The following is a 16,304-nucleotide window of genomic DNA, read 5'->3' as shown; positions in this document are numbered from 1 at the left end:
ATATGAAGCGATAAAATGACGTGTTTCTCTCCTCTGTTCTTCCTCTTCAGTCAAAACATCATGTGGTCTCTAGCAGCAGCAAACAGATATAAGATAGAAACAAACAAAGGAAGCTGCAATCTTGAGCTCACAGGCTTTCATGGCTTCCAAATCCAAGCAGCCACCGCACTTCCTTCTCATCCCACTCATGGCTCAAGGCCATCTAATCCCCATGGCCGATTTGGCCAAGCTTCTAGCTGAAAATGGAGGCAGAGTGAGCCTGATCACCACCCCACAAAACACATCGCGAGTCAACTCCCTTCTCTCCCACCCAAACCAATCACAAATCCAAGTCCTTCACCTCCAATTCCCATCTCACCAACAATCCGGCGTTCCACAAGGCTGCGAGAATTGTGACACCTTGCCTTCACTCGGCTTACTCCCCAAATTCTTGTCGGCAACATCTCTTCTGTGTCGGGCAACAGAGGATTTGTTCCAGCAGCTGTGTCCCAGACCGAGCTGTGTGGTGTCGGACATGGCGTTGCCTTGGACAATTAAGGTTGCCCACAAGTTTAATGTTCCTAGGCTTGTTTTCTACAGCTTTTCTTCGTTGTATCTGTTGAGTATGGGGAATCTACGAGCCGCAGGTGTGATCGACAAAATCATGTCTGCTTCTGAGTCCGAGGTGATTGTTATGCCCAATTTGCCTGATCAAGTGGAGGTCACTATGCCGCAACTTATCTTCACTTTGGATGCTGAGTTCATGGAGTTGGCCAATCAAATGAATAAAGCTGACCAGGCTTCCTATGGTATCATTCTCAACTCTTTTGATGCTCTGGAACCAAAATACCTTGAGGAGTTGAAGAAGGCCACAGGTACTCAATTGCACCCTCCCTTCTTCACCCTCCTCTTAAAGCATTGCATGGCAACCAATAGTATTAGTATTAGGAATCACGGGCCTCCATAATAGTACGATATTGTCCATTTTGAGCATAATCTCCTGTGGCTTTGCTTTTGATTTCTTCAAAAGAACTCATATCAATCGAAATAGTATTCATTACTTATAAATTTATGATCTCCCAATTCCACACCATCCTCAATAATCCTTTCCTCTCGAACAAAGTACACCATAGAGTCTCTCTTGAGACCTATTGAGTCATGCCCTTTCATTGAGGCTCGACTCCTTTTTCTTGAGCCCTCAAACAAAGTACACATTTTGTTTGACACTTGAATCACTTTCGACTACACCTTCGAGGCTAGCCTCCCTTGAAGCCTATGGAGCCCTTGAACAACCTCTCCTTAATTGAGGCTCGACTCCTTTTTTTTGAGCTATCGAACAGAGTACACCTTTTGTTCGACACTTGAGACACTTTTTAACTATACCTTCAAGATTCACAACTTCTTTGTTTGACATTTGGTGATTATATTGACATGACTAAGTTATGAGCATGACTCTAATACCCATATTAGGAATCATGAACCTCCACAATAGTATGATATTGTCCATTTGAGCATAAGGTTTTATGACTTTGCTTTTGGTTTCTCCAAAAAGCCTCGTATGAATAGAGATAGTATTCATTACTTATAAACTCATGATCTTCACCTTCATTAGCCAACGTCGGATTCTCTCCCAACAATTCTCAACAGTAGTGTCATATTAGACTATAGGACTTTCATTAACAACATTCTGATCTTGACTGAGTAAAAATTAACTAGAGTTATTGAATTATTTATCTACGTTCATTAACAACGTAGGATCAGACAAAGTTTGGTGTGTTGGGCCCGTTTCACTATGTAACAGAGACACAGCCGACAAGGCTGTCCGAGGCAACAAGGCCGCCATCGACGAACATGAATGTGTCAAATGGCTCGACAGACAACAGCCCGGGTCAGTCATCTACGCTGCACTCGGCAGCTTATGCAACATAGTAGCAGCGCAAATCATAGAGCTGGGGCTGGCTCTAGAGGCATCGAACAGGCCATTCATTTGGGTCATAAGACAAACAGAAGCCACCAAAAACGAACTAGAAAAGTGGCTGTCAGAATCCGGGTTTGAAGAGAGGACCAAAGAAAGAGGGCTGGTGATCCGTGGCTGGGCTCCACAAGTGCTGATATTATCACATCCCGCAGCCGGAGCCTTTGTCACACACTGCGGCTGGAACTCGACCATCGAAGGGATCACGGCGGGAGTGCCGATGGTGGCGTGGCCGCTGTTCGGGGACCAGATATTCAATGAAAGGTTGATCGTTCAGCTGCTGAAGGTTGGGGTCAGCGTGGGGGTGGAGAAGAGTGTTGTGTGGGGAGGTGAGGAGGAAATTGGGGTTCAAGTGAAAATGGAAGCCATTAGAGATGCAATTGAGAAGGTGATGGATGGAGAGGGAAACATGGAGATGAGAAGAAGAGTGAGGGATTTAGCTCAAAGAGCAAAGGCCGCCATGGAAGAAGGAGGCTCTTCTAATCTCAATTTGAAGCGGTTGATTGAAGATATTACGCATCAGGCAGAGGTTCCCGAGGCCCACAAGTAGTCATTTATAAAATACGCAATAAGCAATCTATTTGTAAACTCTCGTCGGACTTAATTCTTACAATGATTTCTTGAGCTATGTGCTCCTATCCTAACATTGGCGTTCGCCATTACCATGGCTTATTGTCTACGCTAGCCTTATACGACTTATGCATACCTAAACCCTATACACTCCTATTTTAGGGTAGATAACCAAATCCCTCGGGCCATAATGTAGGGAGGTTGTACTTAGCTTTTTGTTTACGTTTTTCAAACTCTATCCTTAATCCAGTGCTATTGGCACGTGAGTCAACTTGCCCTATAACGGGCCCATAGGTAAGTCTCGTGTGTTGAAGTAACCTGTGCACTATACGCAGATGAGTACTCTGATCACCTGCATCCTATATAAGTTGTCTACTAGGTGCAACCTAGTAGCATACTCTCTACGACTCTTGGCATCCCTTGTGGGTGACAACTAACCAATATGTATCAAGTATATCTTAACCCTACTTAGAGTTTACGATTGGGGCTGTGCCCCAACCATGCCTACTTGATTGCCTTGTCACACGAAAGACTAAGGAAATGTGCAATAACTCGTAACTACTCATGTTCATGCATATTCTCATCGAACCTCTCTAGGGCACATAACATATATATAATATGATATTCGAGCATACAAGAGTAATTAATCCCTATAACATTCTACTATGCATAACACACATATATATAAAAATGTCCAACATTCTCAATCAATAGATTTACGAATATACGAAACATGCTGGAGTCCTCATATAATTAAGACTAATCAGAGTTCACAACATACAAGCAAGCAGAAGCTTTAAACATAATATCGCACTAGACTAGAAAATGAACACGTTTCTAGATTTAATTATTACAATTTAATTAATTAGTTCTGTCGTCGTATTTTTTAATAAATATCTAATTTATTGTCCTAATCTAGTATTACTTAAAAATAATTAATGTAATTACGTACTCATGGTAGACTTTGGAAGATGGGTTCAGGTCTTGAAGAATTTCTAAAAGTCCTAAATTGAGGGAAAAATTAAAATTATTAAAATAAGGGCGAAATTCTTATTAAAATGATGTAAATTGGGCAAAATAAGGAATATCGGTTCGAGTCGGTCGAGTTGGGCAGCCGACCGGTTCAGGTTACCTCTAATGAACCGGGTCGAATTTGGGCAGGCGGTTTGAGTATGCGGGTCGGGTCGGGTCGGTGTCTCCTTCTTTTCGTCGCGCGGTGCAGGGGACGCCGTCATTCTTGTTGAGATATATTATTTATGGAATATATCTTAGATATTATATCTTAATATTCTTCCATTTATGATTTGATTTAGAGTATATTTTATTTTATTATCAGTATTTAATTATTTTATATTTTCCTCATTTGTACTTTTTGTATCCTATTTAAAGGATATCAATATCAATGATAATACACACCTTCCCAATTATATTTTCTATCTCATTCTTAACAATTCTCCTCGGTTCTTCCTTTCCTTCCCGTTCTCTGTGTTTGTGCATTTGCAGAGAACCCATCGTTCCTCTGTTTTTTTTTTTCTTCTCTTCTCCAGTTCCGACTACCATGGCGCCTCCTCCGTTCACAAAGTGTCGAAACTTCGCCGGCGCAAACTGTGCGTATCGTTGCTGGTTGGTTGCGGGTTTCTCTGAGTGCGAATCGATTGTTAGCTTCCTCCATTGGCGACGCCTTTCCACGAGTAGGGTTCTCGGTTTCTCTGGGTTTTGTTCTCTGTTCAAACTATGTAAGAGTGTGAGAGATACATTTGTAAACACTCTGTTTATAATGATTGGCTACGGCTAGGAGATGCAAGGGAACTTCTCATCTTCAAATCACATTAACACTTCGCGCTCAGATTTTACTTTCGCTTCCACTATAATATAACAATTAGGTATCATCAGAACATTTCAATGTGACATTTAAGAGCACAGTATTGGTTGTGGCATTAGGATGCAACCAATGGTATTAGGGGTATTAGAGTATGGAAGGTTGGTGGGAGGTCGGTGGGATTGCACGAACCATTTGCGCCCCCAAATCCTCTGGAATCTGGCCTCTGTTCCTCTTTCCTGACAGGCGGCCATCGCCACTGTACTCTGTTTTTCTTCCTTTATTCATCTATTATATTGAAGCTATAAAATGAGGTGTTTAGCTCATGCTACACACCTCCCACCACAATAATACAAAAACACAATCACCAAAAAATGCGGTTTAAATGTTTTTGTCTGTTCTTCCTCTAAAGTCAAAACATGTGGTCTCTACCCAAACACAACGCATGCAGTAAAGAGATAGAACACAGAAAGAAAGAAAGAAAGAAAGCTGCAACCTTGAGCTCACAGGCTTTCATGGCTTCCAAATCCAAGCAACCACCTCATTTCCTTCTCATCCCACTCATGGCTCAAGGCCATCTAATCCCCATGGCCGATTTGGCCAAGCTTCTAGCTGAAAATGGAGCCAGAATGAGCCTGATCACCACCCCTCAAAACGCATCGCGGATCAACTCCCTTCTCTCCCACCCAAACCAATCCCAAATCCAAATCCTTCACCTCCAATTCCCATCTCACCAACAATCCGGTTTTCCCCAAGGCTGTGAGAATTTCGACTCCTTGCCTTCACTCAGCTTACTCCCCAAATTCTTATGGGCAACGGCTCTTTTCTGTCGGGCCACAGAGGATTTGTTCCAGCAGTTGTCTCCCAGACCGAGCTGTATCGTGTCGGACATGGCGTTGCCTTGGACAATTAAGGTTGCCCACAAGTTTAATGTTCCTAGGCTTGTTTTCTACAGCTTGTCTTCGTTGTATCTGTTGGGTATGGCGAATCTACGAGCCACAGGTGTTATTGACAGAATCATGTCTGCTTCTGACTCCGAGCGAATTGTTATTCCCAATTTGCCTGATAAAGTCGAGTTGACTAAGCCGCAATTTATCTGCACTTTGGATGCTGAGTTTATGGAGTGGGCCAATGAAATGGGCAAAGCTGACCAAGCTTCCTATGGTGTCATTGTCAACTCTTTCGATGGGTTGGAGCCAAAATACCTTGAGGAGCTCAAGAAGGCAACAGGTACTCAATTGCTTTCACCCAAAACCTTAATTCTATGTTATCGAATTATTGAATTGTTTCTCTATGTCCATTAACAATATAGGATCAGATAAAGTTTGGTGTGTTGGGCCCGTTTCATTATGCAACAAAGACACAACCGACAAGGCTATAAGAGGTAACAAGGCCGCCATTGACGAACAAGAATGTCTCAAATGGCTTGACAGACAACAGCCTGGTTCAGTCGTCTACGCTGCACTCGGCAGCTTATGCAACTTAATAGCAGCACAAATCATAGAGTTGGGGCTGGCTCTAGAGGCATTGAACAGGCCATTCATTTGGGTCATAAGACAAACCGAAGCCACGAACAACGAACTAGAAAAGTGGCTGTCAGAGTCCGGGTTTGAAGAGAGGACCAAAGAAAGAGGGCTGGTGGTCCGTGGCTGGGCTCCGCAACTGCTGATATTATCACATCCGGCAGCCGGAGCCTTCGTCACACACTGTGGCTGGAACTCGACCATAGAAGGGATCACAGCAGGAGTGCCGATGGTGACCTGGCCGTTGTTCGCCGACCAGATATTCAACGAGAAGTTGATCGTTCAGCTTCTGAAGGTTGGGGTCAGCGTGGGGATGGAGAAGAGTGTTATGTGGGGAAGTGAGGAGGAAATCGGGGTTCAAGTGAAGATGGAAGGCATTAGAGGGGCAATTGAGAAGGTGATGGATGGAGAGGGAAACAAGGAGATGAGAAGAAGAGTGAGGGATTTAGCTGAAAGAGCGAAGGCGGCCATGGAAGAAGGAGGCTCTTCTCATCTCAATTTGAAGCTGTTGATTGAAGATATTATGCATCAGGCAGAGGCTCGGGATGCCCAAAAGTAGTCATTTATTCATTGCTAAAATGCCAAGTCCACATTTGAATTATGGATGTTCTTACCATCTCATTAAGATTGCTTAGAACACAGTTTTATAATTCAAGTTTAATTTATATTCTCTCCCTCTAAACACTTTCAAGAGTTAAAAAAGGACTAAATACACACGAACCTCAAAAATTATATTTAAAAATTTGTTCTCAAAGACCTTACTAAGTTGGTTGCCATCGAAGTCAATCTACCCTCGAACCCAATTCACAGTTCACCCTTAATCAAATGGAGCCAAGTTCTATATGAGATTTGAACGAAAGTTCCCCCTAGATTTACCCCGCTAATCAGAAAACTGAGAATGATTTAACTATCTAAGTCATTTCATAGCAAAATTAACTATAGAAACATCATACTACCTTGTTAAGGCATTTGAATATTCACAAGTACGTATTGGGTTACTACCAAGCATGAATGGAAGGGTGTTTTACCCGCCGGCTAGGGGAGTGGCCGTTGGTTTTGACTACAGCCATCGCCTATAAAGATCGTTTGTAAGGCAAGGGGGAAGGTAGGGGCAAGGTGGCTTTGAAGATGTTATATATAAATAAAATGGATATTTAGTAACTAGAGCTCAACTACAGAATAGCCTAAATAAGAGGGAAAAACTTATAAGCTATACACACACAAACCCACTGAATGAAGGTTCAGGGGGGAACAAAGATGAGAGGCAGGGAAAAGATTAGAGGGAACCTCACACCTGCCATGGTCACAATGGAGTACCTTATGACCCGACATGATGGAAGTGTTTTCTGAAGCATGGATGCCCGTTTGAATGTCACCGTGGTCACAATGGAGCACCTGCAAACCGACATGAGGGAACCATTTTCTGAAGCATGGATGTCCCTTTGAATGTCACCATCTGGCAGCAAGTTCTTCTATAGCAGCTAAGCTGTAGTGAGTCGATACAAAAAATTTATCATGTGGTGGAAAATCGCAGTGTAAGGTAATGAATGTGTGCTATTGTTATATTGTTTGAAGTATATACCTGATCTGGTTTTATTCTCTCGAAACCAAATTTTTCAGTCCAAATGGATTCAGCCTCTTCAGCAGCCGGGAGAACAAGGCACTTAACATTTAAGAAAGCTAGCAGCCTCTCGATGCATGAAAATAATGTTTGGAAGTAGCCCTGCCATCATTGCACGTGGGAAAATATCAAAATCAGAATGGTCAAAATATTAAATACTATTGATTAGAAAGTCAAAGGTGTCAAAGACATTCCAAATAGACTCATAAACTCGGAATGTGCAAGGCGTAAAACAAAGTCAAAGGACGCAGAAAAAAGAAAAGGTATTTTCACTTGGCGATTCCAATAAAAAAAAGATAATAAAACAAAAATATAATTGTTTTATTTTATGGAAGAAGTAAGATTGGTTAGTCAGACCTTGCCATGGTTACCATTACTTGTCGCAACCAACGGCAGCTCTGCAATATCTTGGCCAAAAACACGAAGCATTGCAGCTGATACAACAAATGAGCTGTGCAATATAAAGAGAGAAATTTGTAATGATATTTTGTAAGAAGGTTAAAGGTTGCATTGATAAGATAGACTCTTACTTGACAATTAATATGGCACAATACATGCCACCAAACTCTTGTCCACCTACATCCCTTCTGTGAGATAGAGTGACAGATAACAACTTAGTATAAATTACTACAATAAAAACTGAATATAGCCAGTATTCAGGCTGTAAAAAATATATAAATGTACATATATATTGAAATAACGCGTCACTAACCCATAAACCATAGCTGGAATAAGATCACGTCCACTTGTTATATCAACTATAGGATCAAAGCGATCCTGTAAAGTAATAATGACATGATTTAAATCAGATTAAACCCATGGATCATAGTTCAAATGCTGGAAACAAATTCTCCGCATCATGTAATTTAGAGACTTCTTATAATATACATATATACGTGTAAAGAAATAGATATAGATATAGATATAAGCTATACAAAATACATGGATAGTCTAACATGGATTCGACAATACTTCTCAGGCTCTTCAGTGTTGCTTTTGTATTTGAAGATCATGGCCTATCATTGTGCATAAAAATAAGGTTGTCTGGAGTCATATATAACTTTTATTTCCGTTAATGAAATCATGTGAGACAGAGAGAAACAAGAATGGTATCTTAAATAGTATCGTAATTGAACACAGATTATTGCTCTAGGAATGAACTTAACTAAGCATTCAAAATAAAAAGAAAATATAGGAAAACTTACGTGGAAGATGGCTATGGCCTCTGACAATAGCAACCGAGTTTCAGGTGAAGCAATTTTTCCACTGATAAGTCTCCAACTGACATCAACATCAACCTTATTGTCCGAACTATTTTTTCCAAGCTTTCTACTGACAGCCTCCAAAAGTGAATCTGGAAGCTTCTCTGGCCCACGAATTAGCAGCTTCTGTAGAGCGGAATGTATCCTCGTACAATCTGTGCTACAAAACCACTTTCCTTTTGGCAATTCCTGTTTCATTAACGGTCATTACATTTTCTTATCCCAGAAAGAAATTAGGACATTAGACAAGGAAAGAAATTGTTGTCACACAAAGGATTTCAAGTAAAAAGCAAGATTGTAATTTCAGTTAATACCTTAAGAAATGCCATTTTGTGGTCTTTTAAACAGCCCACGTGAAACTCCTTCTCGCACTGACCAGATATCAAACGAAGAATTTGAAGAAAAAGCATAACAGCAAAAAACATGGACAAGGAACTGGAAGGAGTCAATACAACAACACTTGAATGTTCAACAAGAAGTTAAGATGATATGACAAGATACCTGATCGCAAAGTATAATTGTGCGGGGACCAAAACCTGATTTGCTGAAATCAGACCCACTGCATGCAAAGATAAAAAAAGAATAACTTCAAAGCAAAATCAACCTATAAGATAATATAACGAGAAGAAAAATGGGAAATCTTAGGAAAGGACATTTGAGAGAAGGAAAAATGCAATTAATACCGGCATAACACACATCCACTAAGATCTATTTCTATGTTCCTGACCATTCGAATGCATCTTTTAGTAATCTGCTCAATAGGGTCAACTCCATATACCCTTCCGGCTGCAACAGCATTGGCATTATGCTCAAAAAACTTCTCACTTTGGAACATATTCTGGCAAAATTTACAATACCAATCACCACGGGGAATACTTGATAATGATGCACATTCTGCACAAATGAATGGAACTGCAAATCAAAAACTCTACTCTGGAAAACTGACCATTATTCAAAGAATTGAACGAGCTAAGGAGGCCAATTAACAACACATGAGCTTATAAACTGTTCACTATTTAACACACACACACACACCCAAAAAAAAAAAATCGTTTATACTGGAGAAGAGTTAATAGAAAAACACTGCACTTAAAATTGTCTAATCAAAGTACTCTATATTATGATTCACCTTTGTGAAATGCCCTTGGGCAGCCATCACAAAGCAAAAGATTGCCACCATCTAGACATATTATGCATAAGTCATCATTATCCTTAGCAGAATATTTGCGCCCTTTTGAGAGAGAGATTGCTAATTCATGCAGAGAAACCCCATTCGATGTGTAAATGTATGCATAGCTGCCAAACAAAACCCATCAGTCATTGGAAAACCTAGTAATGAATAGTTTGAGCTGCCATAAATCTAAAGAAAAATATGCTCACGGTTTCTTGCGAGAAGACCAACCCGCATGAACTTCAAATTGTGAAGGACTAACCTGCAAACATAACGTAAAAACAAAATTTTCAGAAAACTACTCATGAATTTGGGAGCACAAGAAAGTAAAGGTTTTACCACACAATTGCAGCAGCAACATAAAATTCCAGACCCCTTCTTATAACCCTGGAGTAATTTCTGTGCGTAGATAGAAGGTATAAATCACTATACACATCAATAAACTTTAGTAATACTTGAATAGTTACACAGATAAGCATGCAGATCTCTCTTAACTACCTGTCCCCTGGCAAAATATGCTACTTCAGTACCATCAGGCAATCCGTCTTCCTCAAAAACCAACTTATGCAACCTCTGATCTCTTGAGAGAAAAAGTATTGGAAGGTAAAGTGAATAAAATATTTATCAAGCCTATGTCCATAATGTGGAAACAGATGAAAATTTGTCACTGGGAATTAAAAATAAAAAAAAAATGATAAAAACAACTAACTTCGTTGTTATTTTCCACTGATTTTTAGCTAATGAAGAACTACACTTTGAAGCACTTTGGGAGGATTTTGACATTGAGGCTGGTTTCAATGACCTGAAATTTAAAATAAAGAAGACATAAAAAAGATTAATATTTGGCAGAAAAATTATGTTGCGGATTTTGGTGGATTAAAACAGACTAAGCCAGACGATGACAAACAAGATTCTCCACCGTGACTCATGAGAGAAGACTATCCAAACACAAACAGCCTCCATTTATTTATGTTCAAAACTTCCTAAGATGACCTAAATGTAGCTATCCGTAGCCTTTAAAAGTTGAAGCTAACGATTAAATCCAAAAATGTTTATTGACAAATTAATAAAAGTAACTATAACTGATAATTTAACTAAACCTATCTATTATCTATTATATTAAAATAACCATGTCAGACTATTCTTGACATGGTCCGGTCAATGATGAAGAGCAAAGGAATGTTGAAGGAGTTTTGGGCAAAAGCATAATTGTGTGTAGTTTATGTACCAAATCGATGTCCTCGTGTGAAATTAGGAGATTAGGCATCACAAGAAGCATGGAGTGGACAAAAGTCTACGGTGTCTCATTTAATGGTGTTCGGAAGTGTAAACTGCGCGCATGTACTAGATCAAAGGAGAACTAAGTTAGATGACAAAAGTAAGAGGCACATCTTTATCAGCTATGATGAGAATACCAAAGACCAAGTTTTTTGATCCAATAGAGAAGAAAGTGGTGGTCAACCGAGATGTGCAGGTGAATGAGTCTAGTTCATGGGATTGGAAAAGATCCACCGAGGTGGTAATCGAGGAAAAAGAATCATCTGCACCAACTAATACTCCATCAATGGTTGATAATAAGGATGAGCCTAGGCATGCAAGGATGCGCACCATGCAAGACTTGTACGACTCGAAAAGTGAGGTACATTTAATTTGTCTTTTGGTGGATGCTGAAATAATCACTTTTAAAGAAGCTATACGAGATGAGAAGTGGCAAGCAGTCCACGACCGAAATCAAACGTGGGAGATGGTCAAATTGCCAAAAGGATGTTAGTCCATTGGAATAAAGTGGGTGTACAAGAAGAAGATGAATGCTCAAGGTAGACTAGATCGGTACAAGGCGAGCCTCGTTGCAAAGGTCTATCGACAAAAGTCAAGGATAGACTATGGTGAAGACGAGAAGTCGACTAGGCATGAAGGATGGAAGAGAATGAAGTTGAAGGAGGGGAGTTAATGAATAAACTTAATTCATCATTAATTATATGGGTGCACATGGACAGACCTATGTAGAGATTTAAAATAAAATTAAAAAACAAAGAACTTAAGAACATAATACTATCTCTTCCTCTAAAAAGACAGATTCGAGTGTTGAGAATTATGGCCCCTTTGCATAAAAATTTTACGCTGCTCCAACAGTTTTATACCATTGGGATGAAGATGATGGAAACTACCTAAAAGGTTTGAAACATTAGATCTAACAAAAAAGAAAAGTTATGATGGGTCACTCCACCTCGACTCATTCAATTCCAATTGCTATACATGACCATCATACCTCCCTAGAACGAATCAATGCCTCTCAGATCAAACTGATGCAGTAGGTTTGTGTGTTACAAAGGATTAAGCCAAACCCATGGGAATCCAAAACGAGAGAAGGCTATCTAACAACACTTAATTCATTCACGTTCAGACCTTCTAAAGACAACCTAAATTCGGCTGTTTTAAGCTTACAAGAAAACTAAAATATAAAAGAACCATAAGATGCTAATTCAACAAAGTAATAGAAGAATTAAACTGAACCAGTATACTAGATAAAAATAAGCAACTAGTTTGATTATGTATTATCACGTCCTACACCGAAATATGAAACCTCAATAACATTAATTTTCCATTTTACAAACAAGAGCAAGCTACAGTAAAAGTTAAAGATATTTTTTAAAAAAAATCAAGTAAAATATCAAAGTTGGTAAAAACAATAATCTGGAGACAAACTGCACTAACTTTTTTCTCATCTTCAATGCACTCTTGTACTTTGAAGGGACACGCAAGGGTGCGCTTTTGGAAGACCTTGAGATGGAAATGTATTCGGACAATTTTGACCTGAAAGTTATACAAGTGATTGAACTTGAAAAGCTATTAAAGTTGAGCACCTTAGAAAAAGAAATAGGATACTGCTATCTTAATGGAAAGGCATTAAATTTTACTTCAATCACCAAACGTGCCAGGGAGAAATAGAAACGAAGTGGAGTTTAAAAAATAAAAATAAATAATAAATAAATACATTAGCCAGTAGTGATGGTAAAATGATACTAACTTTGCCTTTATCTCCCATTTACGTTTATATCGTGAAGGGATATGTACTGGAGCACTTCCAGGTGATTTTGATGTGGTAGGTTCTGTTGACCTGAAAAACAAAACTAGTTTTAAAGAAATAACATCTTAAAGATACTGAAGAAAAAAGAATTCTGCCCTTTTTGTGCATTCATGATTTAAATTGTAATAAATTTACAGAGTTCACATTTTTTCAGTTAATGGCGCCGAAAGTTACACTGTTGAAGAAATTACATCAGTCTTACATGCATTACTAATCCCATCTTTAGTTATAAGCGCGACATCACCCATTTTTTACTTATAAATTTTACTATCTGATTAGAGTTCTGCACGACTTGAACTTGCAAAGAAGACACTTCGGGAAACAGTTCATTCACTTAGCCGTCATGGAGAGTTATTACATAAAGATATAACTGGATACGATGCCATAGTAGAAGACATGCCAGGGAAGAATACAAAATTCTAACTTAATTTTCCAGAACCCATAACATGCAACGAAGCAATTGGGTTCGGGCAATAGAAAAGGGTCGAAATAAAATGATGAATCCGCACCCATGATAATACAATCATAACTACATGTGCATAGAATAGGAAAAATCTTATTCCAGAGAACAGGGAGACAACTGAAGTTGAAAGAAGTATATACCGTACCTCAGTTTCTTATTAATTGGGGAAGTGGGGGGAGTTGTCAATGATGGCGTACACTGAGATCGCTTTGATTCCTCGCATGAAGAGCATAAAGGCCCCACTTGTCCAATGGATGAAGGAAAGCATCCTAGACATCGTAAAACACAGTAATTATCAAACAGATTATAGTTCTTATAAACTACTGGGTTTTGGTTGGGACTTATTATGACGCCTGCTAGTGGCGACAAACATTAGAAAACCAGAATTTCACCTTTACAATCTCTACACGTAAAATATTTTTCTTCTGGAGAAGAGCTAATCAGATTTTGAATAGTGACCTCAAGTGTCTGCCTACTTCCCTTGCATGCTCTCAACAGGTCGAGAAGGCTCTTCCCGTTCTCAAGACATATGTACTGAGCTGCTCGTTTATATTGTTTACAAGCGTGAATCTCAAATTGCGAAGGAGGAATGACCTAGATTGAAGAAGAAGAAGAAAAATTCAAGAAAACACTAGCCATTTGAAGATTTCCCATGTTAAATCCAAAGAGATTACATACCCTGCATCCATTGCAGGACGAGCATGTGCACAAAATCCCACCATCTTTAATTGTACCGCGGAGACCATAATCATGTGCCTGAGATCAAAATGCAGAACGAAGATAAACCCAGTTCCCAAATATGTATCACATACAAAATTCTAAATGATTAAACATACTGTGAAGTAGAAATTTAGAATTCCAGAGTTTAAATGAGCAAAAGGCAATAACCAACCTTCTTTACACCCATGTAGATGACACGGACACCCTCGAGCAAACCAGTATCAAAGAGCTCCCTCACAGTCATTGGCCGCTTATTCAATGCAATCTTTTTCGACATCTTTAATTCCAACTTATTCTTCGGAGTTGACAAAGAGTTGACTGTTTCAATTGTTTCACCGACCACGCCTGAAATAACTTCGTCTTTAACAGAGGTTATTGTAATTGAGGGGCCTTCCTCGGGCTCAACCTTCGGCTTTAATGACGAGCGCGTAAACCGCTTAACTCCCCACCCAGGCAAATTCTCTTCAACTTCTCTCGCCTCTGCCATAACCAAAGGACTCCCCTCGGCCCCTTCTTCCTTATCTGCAGATTTCTCCACCGCCCCATGAGACTCTTTCTCACAAACAGAACTCACAGGGTTGCAATTTGATTTATCTAAGCCTATAGTCTTAATTTGAACCTCCTCAGTCCTACTACCCTTCCCAACTTCCAAGCTTCCAGGAATTTCAATCTTCACCGCGCTATTACAATTGTTTCTAATTTGATTATCCAGCCCACTGTACACATTGATCTGAGACCTCCTTACCCTCGTATACACAATCAAACCATTCACAACACAGCCTTTAAATCTCTTACAGCCACCACTTCTAGCAGCTTCATCTAAATAACTACTCGACCTCGCCTCAACTAGAGTCTCGCTACGAGTATGCCCAAGAGTTTCCTCAAGCTGAGACTGAACCTCCAAAGCAAAAGCTAACTCCCGCTTCATACCTAATGATAATCAGTCCTCAAACTAGAAATCGACAAAAAATTACGAACCTCTAACTTCTAGAATTCGAAAAGCAACCTCCTGAACAGCGAATGTAGCAGCGGATCGCAAGTACCGGCAAGAGCAGACATGGAGAAAGAGAGAGAGATCGGAAGAAAGTGAAGTTAGGGTTTTGATGAGGTATGGTTAATGGAAAGTGAAGGAGAAAATAGAGAAGAAGAAGGAGTATGAAGAAGCATCTATGGAAATTGAAGACGAACCAACGCAGTGTGAGAGTGAAACAATGGAGAAGGGAGGATAAAGATGGAGGCCTGCACAGAGACGGGCAGAAAGGGCAGATGGGGCAGAATTTGTAATTACGCAATTTTATGTTATACGGACTCCAAGGGGAAAATAATGGACCAATACGTCGTCGTCACAGCCCTGGGCCGGCCCACTCTCTCCATTTCCTAAGACGAACCTTTATTACTCCAATGTGGAGAACCCGGTTCATGATACTTCCGAGCCAAACCAAGCAAAACATGAAGACTTTCTTGGAACCATGATCGATCGTGATCGTATGTTAATGAAACAAATTATTGGTTTCACTTTCACGACATAGAGTTGAACCATGATTGACCGTGATCGTGAGAATTATCTAGAGCTTACTGGCCCACGTGTCCCAAACTACTCTCTCTATCATCTATTCCTCGGTTGAGATTATCTAGAGTTGAACCATGATCGACCGTGATTGTGAGAATTATCTAGAGCTTACTGGCCCACGTGTCCCAAACTACTCTCTCTATCATTTATTCCTCAGTTGAGATTATCTAGTTGAGTCAACTCGACTCTAAACTATTTGGTTCTTTCTCCTTTATTTGAACTTCTATTCCTTTATGTTCTTGTTCATTATTCTCCTCTCGCTATCGGTAAAGTAACTAGTCACATACATGGTCTTTCGCTCGTAGTCGTACAGATGCATTTGGAATTTGTCTTTTTTTCAAAATGTGCTTACTGCTTTTATGATTTTATTACTAATTTTAGTTATAATTAAATATATAAATCAAATTTGTACTTTTGGAGTATAAATTCTGATGTGTCTTAATTAATTTAGCTGGCAGTGTATAAATCATATTTGGGTTACAAACTATTTTATTTCAATCTCTACATTTTTTTAATTTTAAAAATTTATTAGTATATATTTAG

General features: G+C 39.5%; 3 protein-coding genes across 5 annotated transcripts; 2 read left to right on the top strand and 1 right to left on the bottom strand.

Annotated features, from left to right (window-relative positions):
* Nucleotides 1-31: 31 nt before the first annotated feature.
* Nucleotides 32-2,619, top strand: LOC111799856 (UDP-glycosyltransferase 73C3-like). 2 transcript variants are annotated; one of them, XM_087125951.1, is made up of 2 exons: nucleotides 32-854; nucleotides 1,741-2,619. In XM_087125951.1, exons 1-2 carry the CDS (start codon nucleotides 140-142, stop codon nucleotides 2,502-2,504), a joined length of 1,479 nt encoding a protein of 492 aa, XP_086982077.1. In that variant the 5' UTR covers nucleotides 32-139; the 3' UTR covers nucleotides 2,505-2,619. The 2 variants fall into 2 exon arrangements, with proteins under 2 accessions (XP_086982077.1, XP_086982076.1); XM_087125950.1 differs by having other exon boundaries at nucleotides 35-854; nucleotides 1,735-2,619.
* Nucleotides 2,620-4,670: 2,051 nt separating this feature from the next.
* LOC111800115 (UDP-glycosyltransferase 73C12) lies at nucleotides 4,671-6,618 on the top strand. Its single transcript, XM_023683701.2, has 2 exons — nucleotides 4,671-5,573; nucleotides 5,656-6,618. The coding sequence occupies exons 1-2, from the start codon at nucleotides 4,763-4,765 to the stop codon at nucleotides 6,423-6,425; spliced, it is 1,581 nt and encodes a 526-aa protein (XP_023539469.2). The 5' UTR covers nucleotides 4,671-4,762; the 3' UTR covers nucleotides 6,426-6,618.
* Nucleotides 6,619-6,983: 365 nt separating this feature from the next.
* On the bottom strand, nucleotides 6,984-15,465 carry LOC111800114 (uncharacterized). Of its 2 annotated transcripts, XM_023683698.2 has the most exons (20): nucleotides 14,364-15,465; nucleotides 14,150-14,227; nucleotides 13,864-14,065; nucleotides 13,617-13,740; nucleotides 12,949-13,038; nucleotides 12,636-12,734; nucleotides 10,630-10,722; nucleotides 10,419-10,500; nucleotides 10,260-10,319; nucleotides 10,130-10,182; nucleotides 9,879-10,045; nucleotides 9,433-9,643; nucleotides 9,251-9,308; nucleotides 9,064-9,120; nucleotides 8,693-8,938; nucleotides 8,200-8,264; nucleotides 8,018-8,074; nucleotides 7,845-7,938; nucleotides 7,449-7,589; nucleotides 6,984-7,352 (listed from the first exon to the last, which is right to left on the bottom strand). In XM_023683698.2, the coding sequence occupies exons 1-20, from the start codon at nucleotides 15,117-15,119 to the stop codon at nucleotides 7,248-7,250; spliced, it is 2,838 nt and encodes a 945-aa protein (XP_023539466.2). In that variant the 5' UTR covers nucleotides 15,120-15,465; the 3' UTR covers nucleotides 6,984-7,247. The 2 variants fall into 2 exon arrangements, with proteins under 2 accessions (XP_023539466.2, XP_086982073.1); XM_087125947.1 differs by lacking the exon at nucleotides 12,636-12,734.
* Between the last annotated feature and the right edge of the window lie 839 nt (nucleotides 15,466-16,304).

This window comes from Cucurbita pepo, chromosome 8 (assembly GCF_057944985.1).
Source record: "Cucurbita pepo subsp. pepo isolate OVF chromosome 8, ASM5794498v1, whole genome shotgun sequence".
Lineage (NCBI taxonomy): Eukaryota > Viridiplantae > Streptophyta > Magnoliopsida > Cucurbitales > Cucurbitaceae > Cucurbita > Cucurbita pepo.
Note: the sequence above shows the minus strand (reverse complement) of the source record. Positions and strands in the feature narration are given on the sequence as shown.

Bases quoted from the DNA above. Each gene is read 5' to 3' on its own strand.
- LOC111799856 (XM_087125950.1), top strand. From the start codon at position 140: ATGGCTTCCAAATCCAAGCAGCCACCGCACTTCCTTCTCATCCCACTC. The intron at 855-1,734 runs GTACTCAATTGC...TTAACAACGTAG, and splicing joins GGAGTTGAAGAAGGCCACAG to GATCAGACAAAGTTTGGTGT.
- LOC111800115 (XM_023683701.2), top strand. From the start codon at position 4,763: ATGTGGTCTCTACCCAAACACAACGCATGCAGTAAAGAGATAGAACAC. The intron at 5,574-5,655 runs GTACTCAATTGC...TTAACAATATAG, and splicing joins GGAGCTCAAGAAGGCAACAG to GATCAGATAAAGTTTGGTGT.
- LOC111800114 (XM_023683698.2), bottom strand. From the start codon at position 15,119: ATGAAGCGGGAGTTAGCTTTTGCTTTGGAGGTTCAGTCTCAGCTTGAG. The intron at 13,741-13,863 runs GTGAAATTCTGG...TACGATGTCTAG, and splicing joins TACGTGTAGAGATTGTAAAG to GATGCTTTCCTTCATCCATT. The intron at 9,644-9,878 runs GTGAATCATAAT...TCATTTGTGCAG, and splicing joins CCCAAGGGCATTTCACAAAG to AATGTGCATCATTATCAAGT.